This window comes from Myotis daubentonii, chromosome 6, assembly GCF_963259705.1.
Source record: "Myotis daubentonii chromosome 6, mMyoDau2.1, whole genome shotgun sequence".
In the NCBI taxonomy this organism is placed as follows: Eukaryota; Metazoa; Chordata; class Mammalia; order Chiroptera; family Vespertilionidae; genus Myotis; species Myotis daubentonii.
Window position 1 is genome coordinate 14,159,060 of NC_081845.1, and position 12,985 is coordinate 14,172,044.

At 35.4% G+C, this 12,985-nt stretch overlaps 1 protein-coding gene across 1 annotated transcript in view; it reads right to left on the reverse strand.

Moving 5' to 3' along the window:
• Positions 1-12,985, reverse strand: part of TBC1D32 (TBC1 domain family member 32) — a 114,494-nt gene that overhangs the window by 30,168 nt on the left and 71,341 nt on the right. The window contains exons 24-26 of the mRNA XM_059700210.1: positions 11,361-11,469; positions 10,224-10,317; positions 872-997 (exon numbers count right to left, since the gene is read on the reverse strand). Coding sequence (XP_059556193.1) covers positions 872-997; positions 10,224-10,317; positions 11,361-11,469 — 329 coding nt within the window. The remainder of the gene's footprint in view (positions 1-871; positions 998-10,223; positions 10,318-11,360; positions 11,470-12,985) is intronic.

The window sequence follows — 12,985 nt, forward strand, 5'->3', positions numbered from 1 at the left end:
CATGATAATGCATCTCTAAATAACAGACTGGTACATAAAAGTCATCTGAACGTCTTTAGTTATGCCCTTAAGGGGGTTCAATTCAAAACACACAGCATTTTAATATTCTTAACAATGCTTCTGATATAAATTAAATTTTAATAGCTTCACTGAGAACCTATGAATGTAAAACTGGAAAAGAATCATCTGTTATCTTTAGATCCTCTAAGGATTACTTCAGAATGCTAAATGATTTCAATACAGAAAGAAAATTATCACTAATTAGAATACAATATCTTATCGTAATTATTCACGCATACAGAAAAAAATTATGTGAACTCCAAGTCCAAGATCAATGAATAGCTCACGTCTCTTTCAAAACCAGTGTATATTATTTGTTTTATATACTTTGACACAGATGGTATCTGTTCAAGGCGATCGAACCAAAACTGAGCTTGCCAGGGTAGGCAGCACACAGGACTGGAGGGCAGTGAAGCTCTTCGATGCACTGAAAGTCCATTATCCATAACTCAAGAAAATTACTTTATGTCATGAAACACTTCTTAACTTTAAAAACAAACTAACTCTAGGATATTACTATCCAAAGCAGTATGCTATGTGCTGGTGAGAGTGAGTAAAACCAAGCGAACTGTTACATGGGCAAAGATAAAACAGTGTTTAAGTTTTGCCTACCAAGACCTCTTAGACAGTTTTCTAAGAAAGCTTAGTAACCTCAGATTTTAATTTGAGTTCTCCAGGGTCACAAGTTTTCAGAAATCAATGGACTTCTGGAATTAGTATTATGTATTCTAGACATGCCAGCACTAATCTTCAGGAAACAGAGCTTCTGTTAATATAATTTTCATACAAAAAAAAAAATTAGTGCACTTACCACCTCCACTGATTATATCAGGTTTGGCCTTCATCATTTTGCAAAATTGTCTTCGGCAGTTTTCTATCCACTCAGTTTGTTTATCAGACATCTTGAAGTGTAATAAAATTTTACCAAGATCATTGTCTAATAAGAAATATAGCATGTATTATTATTATAAGACATGCTAGATACATTGAAAAATAAGTATTAATATTAAGCATGTAAAGAAACAAATTCTATTTTAAAAACAGAATATATATGGCTTTCAAAGGAAAACATCTTTCTGTAATCACATCTTATACTATCAATTGTTATTTACATTTATTAAAAACTCATAAAAATGGATTATTGATATATTCAAAGCTCATAAAATTGATTGACTTATAACCATAATTCCTGAGTATTCTTGTTTTTATACAACATGACACATTACTGAGTATTTGATTTAGTAAACAGTGAGGACCTTAAGATTTCGCTAAACAAACATGAACGTTATACTCAAATTATTAAACATAGAATTACCATATAATTCATTTATTCCACTTCTAGGCATATAGTCTAGATCAATGAAAACATGCAGAAACTTGTACAGGACTGTTTATAGCAGCACTACTTTTAATAGCCAAAAAGTGGAAACAATCCAAGTGTCCATCAGCAGACCAATGTGTAAATAAATTATATTATAGCTGTACAACAGAATATTATTTGACTCTAAAAAGGCAAGTACTTATGCATGCTACAACATGGATGAACCTTGAAAACATTATGCCAAGGAAGATAAGCCAGTCACAAAGTACCACATACTATATCATTCCATTCCTACGAAAGCCCAGAATAGAAAAATCTCTCGAGACAGAATATAGATTAGTGGTTGCTCAGGGCTGGGTGAGGAAAGGACAGAAAAGAGGGTACTGGGTTTCTTTTTTAGGTGATAAAATGTTTTAATATTGTCTGTGGTGATGGCTGCACATGTCTGTGAATATATTAAAAACCATAAAATTGCACTTTCAATTGGTGATGTGTATGGTATGTTAATTATGTCTCAATGAAGCTGTTTTTAAAAAGTACAAATTAAGACCCACGTGGTTGAACAGAATATGTAGGATAATTACAGAAAGCACATGAGATGATGTAAATGGCAAGAGAAACGAAATAATGGGGAAGTAATATGTTTGTTTATATACGTGGCTCACATTAGCTGTCGCTCTGTTTACTTCTTAGAAATCCCTAAGGAGGTAAACTTTCAAGAAGGGCCTCTGGAGGAATGTATGGGTAAAGAGTGACTCCTAAGGAGTTCTTAACAACATCCCAGAGTTCACTTGCATTAGGAGTTACTAATATGTTTGAGGCTTTTAGTGAGTAGCCATTTGAATTTCTAAGATCAAAGAGAGGCAATCAACACCAAGTAGCCTGACCTCCAGTGACTGTGAGCCAGTGCTATGCTTCTGCTATTCTGTTGGGCCTGTTAAGAGTAATAGAAACACACCGGCTATGACACACACAACATAAATTACTCTCCACTTTAAAGATAAAGCCTCAGCCGAGTAGATATAAATCCAAATGGTTTCATGATAAAGATAGTACGTTGGCCCTCTGTCTCCACATATGTGGAACTCACAGATATGAGGCCAGACTTGAGCATCTGCACATTTTGGTATCCTGCGGGTCATGGAACCACTTCCCCGCAGATATCCAAGGACATCTGCAGTCAATTATATAGGATACAGGGTAACCTAGATTACAGATTATTTTATAATTCAGCCTGTGTACACATTATAAAGGTAATAAATAAAATGAATGTAGGATGGCAGAAAGGGAAGTAAAAGGAGCAAATGTTTCCTATTATTGAGACAAGTCACCAATAACCAAAGCATGCTATCCAATCCCTCGAGCCATTTTTACTTCTCAGGATGGAAGCCTGGATTTGGATTTCCCTTCCTCCTGGGAGAAAGAAATCCCCACCCGAACACACCCAAGTGGAATGCAGTGGAGCAGACTGGCCAGTTAGGGGTGTAACAACTCCTAGGAGAGCTAAGTTTAGCCTAGGAACACAAAAACGTAACAAAACAGACGGCTACCCAGTTCACACTCTTCCTGTGTCAAAGAGGAACAAATCGTTATGAACCAATCAATAGTTCACTTTAACACATGCCGACACGCCACCAATACTTGCTTAAACCATTGTACAACCCTCCTTTCTCCATTCACCTTGCCTTTCTTATCTTCTGCACAGGTTAACAATGTTACTGCACTAATACATTTCCTCTTATGTATGTAAACTTTCACGTAACAGAGAGATGGTACTCTGACAAGTTATTTCTAACATATAAAAAAATTAATTTTTCATACGTGTAGGATGATTTTCATATGCCCCCTTGTTACATTATAGGCACATATATATATGCATGTGTTTAGTTATACATATGTACACATATATGTACACATGTACATACAAAATATTAATCAGTAGCTTTCAAAGGGATTTTACGTTTTAATGTGGTGACCCTAAAATGTACACAAAGAAAAATAACTGAACCAGATACCTCAAGATTCTTATTTACAGATGAAGATAAATCATCTAAAGCTAGCACTGATGCTGATGAGCTAACAAGAAGCAATTTAATAGACGCGGAGATGCTAACTGTAGGAAGGAGGGAAAACCCAGGAGCTGGGAGACAAAGGAGAAAGATGTCACCATATGCATACAACTGGAGTGATTTTTTCCCCCACAACAATGAAATGATATTGCAAATGACAACACAAATAACATCTAACAGAATCAGTGAGTCATTAACTTCCAAATAAAAAAGCAAAATGAAATGTATATGAATGCGTGCCTTTAAAACAGCAATTTGTGTCTTAAAATACTACTAGCTTAACCATAATTTTTTAAAGTACACAATGTTTAAATTACGCACTGTATTTAACCAGATACATTACTTTCAAATTAGTTTTATACCTGTTATAAATGCATTTGGCTCCACTTTTCTCATTTAGTTCATACAGACATCACCACTGTATTCTCTTAGGTACAATGAAAAGCCAGACATGATTCTGATTCCTCTCATTTTCTGCCATCCTACTATGAGTACAGGATCAGTGACACATCAGCAACATCAGAATGACATATATTTTATTAATATTTGATTCAAAATGTTATATCTCTTCCTGAGGTGCCTCCTGGGTTGTCCACTAAGGCCTAGATCAGGGGTGGGCAACCTTTTTGTGAGTGCGTGCCAAAACCAGCAAAATCTCTGACTCAAAATTCTTCTGCGTGCTAACCCTAATTTTTTGAGAACATGTTACGCCTACTTGGTATCTCTTAAGGTGTACGTATGTGAAGAACCTTGAAGAAATAAAATTCATTCGAGCGACAAAAACACAGTATATGATGATGAAAAATACATTTATTTTTTAATGTATACATGTACACTGATAGTCCGACAGAAAACTTTATGACTCCGTTTGATATTATCAGTGGGACTTTTGCTGCTGCATCACTGATGACAGAGATTTTACATCAGGTTCATATTTCGTGACCTTCAGAAATATGCACGAGCTACTACTTTCATCCATCAGGCTACTCCTATTACGAGACTTAACAAAATTCATCACTGAGAACAAAGATTCATAAGCGTATGTGGATGAAACCAAAACACTGGTCAGATCTAGGAAGGCAGGGAGAGTTAAGGCAGAGGCATAGAAACTGCTCTTCCCCTCTCTTGTCAATCTATGTCTATGGTCTTTAAGATAACTTGTTATGTAAAATTATTTATTTATCTAAGATGCACCTACACTGAATTTATCTGAAAAATAAAAAAGTCAATATTAAGAAAAAAATTGCAAATGGAAGATTATAAGAGAGGGTTTCGCGTGCCAGCAAAAGTTACTGGTGTGCCATGTTTGGCACGCATGCCAGGGGTTGCCCACCCCTAGCCTAGATCATTTTCTCCTCCTTAACGATAATCACAGTAGACACAGGACCACTATTATTATGAGGAATTACTAGGTACTGCTGTGAAATTGAGAAAAAAATTGTCTCATGCAAATGTGTTTTAAGGACAAACAAAAAGGCAATAGAAGTTATTGTCCAATACATTGGGGAAACATGGAATTAAAGAGGCTTCTAATTAACACAAAACAGAGCATATGACAGAAAGAAAGTCACAAATATGTTGACCATTATAGGCTACAGGGAAGCCATTGGAGGGTTTCAATTTGAGGAGCAATATGATCCAAACCACATTTCATCAGCATTACACTGGCTGCTGTGTTGAGAACACACTGAACACTTAGCAGGTTACTACAAGGGAGAGATGACTGGTAGTGGATGGGTGAAAGTGGTTCATTTCAGATGAATCAAGTCAAGAGCAAATGCTGACACATTAGATGTAAGGTCTGAAGATAGAGAAGAGTCGAAGAATGCCTTCAGGTTTATTGCCTAAAGAACCTGGAACACAAAGGTGCCATTCTGAAATGAGCAAGCACACCAAAGGAATATATCTGGAGGGAGTATCAGAATTTATCCGAGGCTTCAGTTTGATATGCTTGATACCTAGCAGAGGTATCAAGTAGACAGTGAGATATGAGTACAAGGCTCAGGGTAGAGATGGAGGTTAGAAATACAAATCTGAGAGCAATCAGCATGGTGGACAATATTTTAGTCAAATGACTAGAGGCGATCCTCCCAAGAATAAAGTACAGCTTGAAAAAAAGACAACTGAGAAATGAGTCCTGGAGTACTCCAAAGTTTAGAGGTTGGCGAGAGGTGAACGATCCAACAAAGGAGTAAACAGGGTGTGCAAAAATGCAGGAGGAAAATTACATAATGTACGTTCCTGAAAGCCAAGGGAATACAGTATTTCTAAAAAGAGGGAGGCACCAGAAATGCTCAGTGACAATGCTAGGTCTAGTAGGACAAAGACTGAGGTCTGACCAGGAGATTTTATTATGGTGTAGTGATGGGCTGAGAGTCTGATTAGCTTTCAAGTGGCTTCAAGACAGAATGGAAAGAGAGTAGCTGGAATACCAAGATTAGACCATTTCTGCAAAGAATTTTGCAGTAAAGGGACAGAAATGGGATTGTAGTGAGGGGGGAAATGGTTCAAAATAAGATATTTGAAATATGGAAGAATTAACCCCATTCTTGTTGGCTTATGAAGACGCTACAGTGAAGACTCTCCCTGGCTCTCTAAAATATAATAATAATAATAATAATAATAATAATAGAGAACTGATAGATGCAGTATTTTTTATGAGAAAGAGAAAGGAATGCAGTGCACAAAGGGAGAAGCTGGCTTCTGCAAATAACATAAGGAGTATATGAATAGTAATAAAAACCAAAATGGGCACAGATGCCGCTGAGTTCCTATGTATCAGGAGCACATGAAAACTTTTTTTGTTTCTTTTTCATCAGTAAAATAGCAAACGAAGTTATCATCCAACAGCACGGATGGGGAAGAGGTGAGGAAGGTTTGATGACAGATGTGAAATAGTTCTCCAGGAGACGAGGTGAGTAAATGGACCTGGGCACACGGCATGATGCCTGGCAGCACCCTGGGCCCCTGAGGTTAACCATTCAGCAGCTCTATTCTACACCCGACAGAGAAGTTGTTATTACTCCCTTTTCTAAATCACGTACAAGAGTAGAGCAGGGAGTAAAATTATACTCCTCTCACCACTGATTTCCAGGGATTGATGACATAGTTTTTCCTATTCTAGGTAAGTGGCCATTTACTTAGCTTTTTTATTTCTGTCTGGCTTGTTCAATTTAAAGTAAGTCAATTCTTTTTACCAAACTGTTTTGGAAAAACATTATCGAATGTGGTAGTCACTCAATAAAACTAATCATGAATTTATTGTTAATAAAACTGATAAAAAAAATAACTGAGTGAGCACCAAAGCCCCATCGAAGCAAGTCTACCCCCAGAGGGGTGTCTCCAGCACGGAAGTTCTCCCACTGCAGACACAGCTGATTCTCACAGCCAATTGGCCTGGAGGTCAACTCCTCACAGTGATAACTACAACAATCAAGGCTTAATTACAACAAGACTGTGCACAAAGCCCACAAGGGGGTGCACCAAGAGTGTCTACCTCAGGTAATTGGGACACTTAGCACATAAAGGCACTCTATCGACACAGCAAAGCATAAAAAATGCCAAGACAAAGAAACAGGACACAAACAACAGAATGGGAGGAAAGCAAACTGCTAGATATAGAGTTCAAAACCACACTTCTAAGGTCTTTAAAGAACTGTCTAGAAGCTGCTGATAAACTTAATAAGGCCCTCGAAAAGACTGGTGAGACCGCCAATAAATGTAGTGAGATCTTCGAGAAGACTGGTGAGACCGCCGATAAATGTAGTGAGATCCTCAAGAAATCTAATGAGACCCTCGATGTTGTGATAAAGAACCAACTAGAAATTAAGCATACACCGACTGAAATAAAGAATACTATTCAGACTCCCAACAGCAGACCAGAGGAGCGCAAGAATCAAGTCAAAGATTTGAAATGCGAAGAAGCAAAAAACACTCAACCAGAAAAGCAAAATGAAAAAAGAATCTGAAAATACGAAGATAGTGTAAGGAGCCTCTGGGACAGCTTCAAGCGCACCAACATCAGAATTATAGGGGTGCCAGAAGATGAGAGAGAGCAAGATATTGAAAACCTATTTGAAAAAATAATGACAGAAAACTTTCCCCACCTGGTGAAAGAAATGGACTTACAGGTCCAAGAAGCGCAGAGAACCCCAAACAAAAGGAATCCAAAGAGGACCACACCAAGACACATCATAATTAAAATGCCAAGAGCAAAAGACAAAGAGAGAATCTTAAAAGCAGCAAGAGAAAGAAACTCAGTTATCTACAAGGGAGTACCCATACGACTGTCAGCTGATTTCTCAACAGAAACTTTGCAGGCCAGAAGGGAGTGGCAAGAAATATTCAAAGTGATGAATACCAAGAACCTACAACCAAGACTACTTTATCCAGCAAAGCTATCATTCAGAAGTGAAGGCCAGATAAAGAGCTTCACAGATAAGAAAAAGCTAAAGGAGTTCATCACCACCAAACCAGTATTATATGAAATGCTGAAAGGTATCCTTTAAGAAAGAGGAAGACGAAGAAAAAGGTAAAGATACAAATTATGAACAACAAATACACATCTATCAACAAGTGAATCTAAAAATCAAGGGAATAAATAATCTGATGAACAGTATGAACTGGCGATTGTAATAGAATCAGGGACATAGAAAGGGAATGGACTGACTATTCTTGGGGGGTGGAAAGGGGTGTTGGTGAGGGAAGAGATTGGACAATAATCGTGCACCTATGGATGAGGACGAGGTGGGGAGTGAGGGCGGAGGGTGGGGTGGGAACTGGGTGGAGGGGAGTTATGGTTGGAAAAAAGAGTAACTAATGTAATAATCTGAACAATAAAGATTTAATTAAAAAAATAAATAAATAAAACTAATTTCTTGAGGTGAAGGGATTAGTCAAAGAACATATATACATAGCCCATGGATATAGACAACAGTGTGGTGATGGTCAGAGGGGGCAGGGAGTCTGGGGCTGGGTGGAAGTGGGTAAAGGGGGGATAGGGATATCTGTAATAGTGTCAACAATAAATAAAATAAAATAAAATAAAATAAAATAAAATAAAATAAAATAAAATAAATAAAACTAAAAAAAAAACTATTTGTTCCCAAGAGAAACTTAGCAGAGATCACAATATTATATCACAGTAAGGAAAAGAGATCAGGAGAGGAGTTGAGGCACTGAGAATGGACCAAGTCCCACACATCATCTATCTCCAACCTCTAGGGAAGCACCTGATAATCAACACTCCTAAAACACATCATATAAAAGGAATGAGTGGAAGAATGACTGATGAAACCTAAAACAAGATGACAAAATACAAGGACTTACTAAAAAACTAAAAGCAAGATTGAAAACGAGAGTAACATTGAGAATAGTTTGTGTTCATGGAAAGATATGAGCCAAGTAGGAAAAGAGTCCAAATGATACTCTCTCAAGAGTCTCCTCTTGACTGTCTAGGGCGGGGGGAAAAAATGGACACATGTGTAATACCCTTTGTAATACTTTAAGCAATAAAAAAAAAAAGAGTCTCTTCTTGAAAAATACTTAATATCACTCCCACATCTCTGAAAGCAATAGATTAGGTCACACAAGAGGAAAACACAAGGACAAAATCTGTAAAGTGAGCTATAAAGACAAATATTAAAAACTTTAAAAGCTCCCTCATGTTCTTTCCCTAACCTCTAAGTAAATAGAAAAAAATAGAATTTTTGTTTCTACGCAATTGTGAAATATATAATGTATATCTCAAACACTGGATAGAAATAAAAATAATGTATACTCATTGATGGCTTCTATTGATTCTTTTAAAGCAAATAAATGTAGGGAAAGGTAAATAGCATATAAAGTCTCACAAAGAAGAAAAAAATCCTATTTTTCAACAATCACTCCATAGAATCTAACCTATGTGAAATCAATCTTATATTATTTCTTTCCAATGTAAGTTTGATGGTATTATAAAAGAATTCATGTTGATTTAACCTTAAACTTCTCAAATTAATGAACAGTTTGTTTGTATATGTTTATATTTTTCCTTATAATTCTCTAGTCTAAAAACTGTCTGAATTTTCATTGTTCTTATGAAAAAGTCTAAGCACCTGAACTTGAGCTACACTGGCCTCATGTCTGAGCTTAGCTTCCCTGTCTCGTCTTATCTCTGGTGACTCTTACCCTCACATTACAAATCTCATCCTTGACCTACTCCTAGTTCTTTGAATCTCCTCCTTCTAACCTGTCATTTTTTCTGTCAAAAATTATCTTCTATAAACCACAAAACAAATTTATACTTTATTCCTTGCTTTAAACATAATTTTCTTATTGTCTATTTAACTCCCATCACACTATATTACCATCCAATTACCTGATTACTTGAATATAGTCTCTAAAATTTCATGAACTACTCTAAAGTGGTTATCTGAGTTTTTATTTTATTACATTTATACAATTTATATACTTATATTTCAAGTCTTGAGCACACATATACTAAAAATATTACTCTGTTGAATAAAGTTCTATATAAATAGAATAAATTAATAAAAAATCATTAGTTACTTTTTTAAACCAAAAAAAATGTTCTGATAAAAATTATTTGGCATCATATTAACGTTAATTTCATAAGAAACTTGAAAAAGTGAAAATGTACAAAGAAATAGGTATCTATATCCACATTCACAAACAGAATGAAAATAGTTTTAATCTCCCTTTCCAATATTTTCTTTTTTGAAATTGTAACAAAAGCACTAAAATAACATGGCATTTGATAGCAAATATTTTACCTTGCTTTTGATCAGTATTTCTTGTACCTTCTGACAGATAGCAGTTTGGTAAAGGATATGATGAAAACATTGGCCAAGGATATGGGTCATCACCCTAAAATGAAGCAAGACAGATCACTTTCGAAAACAGTTTAAGATAGCATTGAATTTTAAGGCCTTCTGAAATACTATTCATAGAAATTGGCTTTGTTTCATAAAAATTTTAGAGTTGTGGTCCAACTAGTCAAAAGCTATTTGACATTATAATTCAATGCTCTAATGAATAATGACTAAAATGAAATATCTTAGAAAACAACATTAAATAAGCAATAAAGACAAATATATGGTAACTGGTTCTAGCAAGTAGGACTGAGAATGATGGCTTTAGTATTTCTGTCATGAAAGGAAAATTATGGTCTTGAAAAGAAACCTGCATTTCCTATATTGCTCAAAAAACTGTTTCTTTTGTACTGTCAATTGTTCCTACCTCATGTGTCCCAGAGTGAGAGTCAAAGTAAAATGTACTTAATAACAATAACAATAAAAATCCAACCCTTGCCCTAGCCAGATAGCTCAGATGGTTAGTGTCATCCCAATATACCAAGGTTGTAAATTCAATTTCTGTTCAGGGCACATATAATAATCAACCACTGATTGCATAAATAAGTGGAACAACCAAAGCTGATCCCTTCCTCCCTCCCTCCTTCTTTCCCTCCCTTTCTTCCCCTCCCTCTCTCAAATAAATAAATAAATAAATAAAAGTAAAAAAAAAACTTCGAGAAAACCAAACTATTATTATTGATAGAGAGGTACACAATACTGCCAATTAAATACAAAAGAATATAGACATCTAACAAAAATTAAGTTTCATGAAAGGGAAAGAAATCAAAACTGAAAAATTCAAAAACACAAAAGGAAGATGACAACTTTTAAATAACATAATACCCTACTCAGCAACACAAACTAGTACTCTTAACCCTGCCATGAAAAATAGTACTTTTGTTCTAAAGTATTTGCTTCATCCTAAAGTTTTTCTAGTAGTAAGAGTTCAACTCTGTGGTATAGACATTTGATAGTTGCTGTTTAGTGCCATCTGAGTTGGCTATGTTGCTTCAAAATATGTCAGGAAAACATTTGCCCTTCCTCTTACCCACTCACCTTCTGTAGTATCCTCGGAGGCAAAATTCGTTCCATTGGCCCACCAATAAGGTTTATTCTAACAAGAACATGATTTCTCTCTACTGATAAGCCATCGATTATAAAATCCCTGAAAAATCAACATAGCAATTTTGTTATCTAATGGAATATAATTTAGTTTTAAAATCAAGTCACTAGAATGTAAAGAAAAAGGGCAGATAAAATTCTATAGAAAAGTCTGGAAAACAGATTGTTGTTTTTACTTCGAAATACAGATGGGCAAAAGTGGGTTTATACTTGTGAGTACACAAAACACAGCTTTTATTTGTATTATTATTTATTACTGTATTATTTTCCATATGAACTGAAAAACTACTTTTGACCCACCCTATATATTCACTCTTTTTTCTTTTTCCTTTTTTCCCCCTGAGAATCGTAGTTTGCTGTTTTTCACATTAATGGCAGCCATGATATCCTTTCTCAAGTTCTTCAGCTGCCTTAGTAGTATTTGCCCTATTTTGACTGCCTTTGGCTGACCTTCAAAACTCATTTGTGGCTAAAAATTTTGATGATATGCTATCCCTCCACTCTCACTCAATCCTCGAGGTTACTTCTAAGATGAGAAAGGGAAATATTAACTTACACTACCATATTTAAACTAGAGGTCTAAGTATTGCTTTGTTTTGGTTCCATTTCACTCTATCTAGCAAAATAAACTAAGTCTGGAATATTTCTCCAAATTGATGACAATAGATTTTCTTTTAGTTTTATATGCATTTAGCTATTTTTGTCAGGTTCTGGGGAATGATATTGAATTGGTATTTTGACTCTTAAAAGCATCCACCAAAATGTTTCTCTCTATTTATAAAAGCTAGTAAGTAGCTAAAACATGCAAATTCAAAAACTATCAAAGATATACACTGAGAAGTATGTTTTCTTCCAGTCTCTCAGATTCTCCTCCAACCTCTACAAAGCTAACAATTCTTACAAGTTTCTTTTTTGTCCTTGGAGGGTCTGTATAAAAACAAATGTCTGTTTATGTATATATCCAAAGGTTTTTTTATATTTACTCAAATGATACCACTGTATGCAATGTTGGTGCCTCTCCTTTCTCACTTAACTTTATCTTAGAGATAATTCTTTATCAAAACATATATAGCTGCTCTGTTCTAGTATCTGCATAGTATACAACAGTCCAAATGTACCCCAAAATTTCAACTCCCTGCTATGGATGGACATTCAGAAAATTTTGTATGCTTTTATGACCATTCCAGAGTAAGTATGCTTGTGCTTGTTTGAATATATCTCTAAGATGATCAATGTATCCCTTAAAGAAAGGTAAACTCACTCTTTATCTTCTAGCTGTCTTTGCTAGAAAGCAAGGAATTGAGGGAGATATAACTGATATCAGGAAAAGAATGAGATTAATAAAAGAATATTTCCTTGACAAATATTACTGCATTTAAAGAAATGGGATTAAAATGCTATTTTCACAATGATTTTATCACATTTTTAGTCAAGGTTTCCTTAAGTTCTAGACCCAGGGCCTTAAATTGAAAATCTGAATTTTGCTTTTAGTCAGCCTCCACACTTCCTGAAGCAGTCAATACTATCCTTCGGTGTCAACTAGAGTACCCAGGAATGTG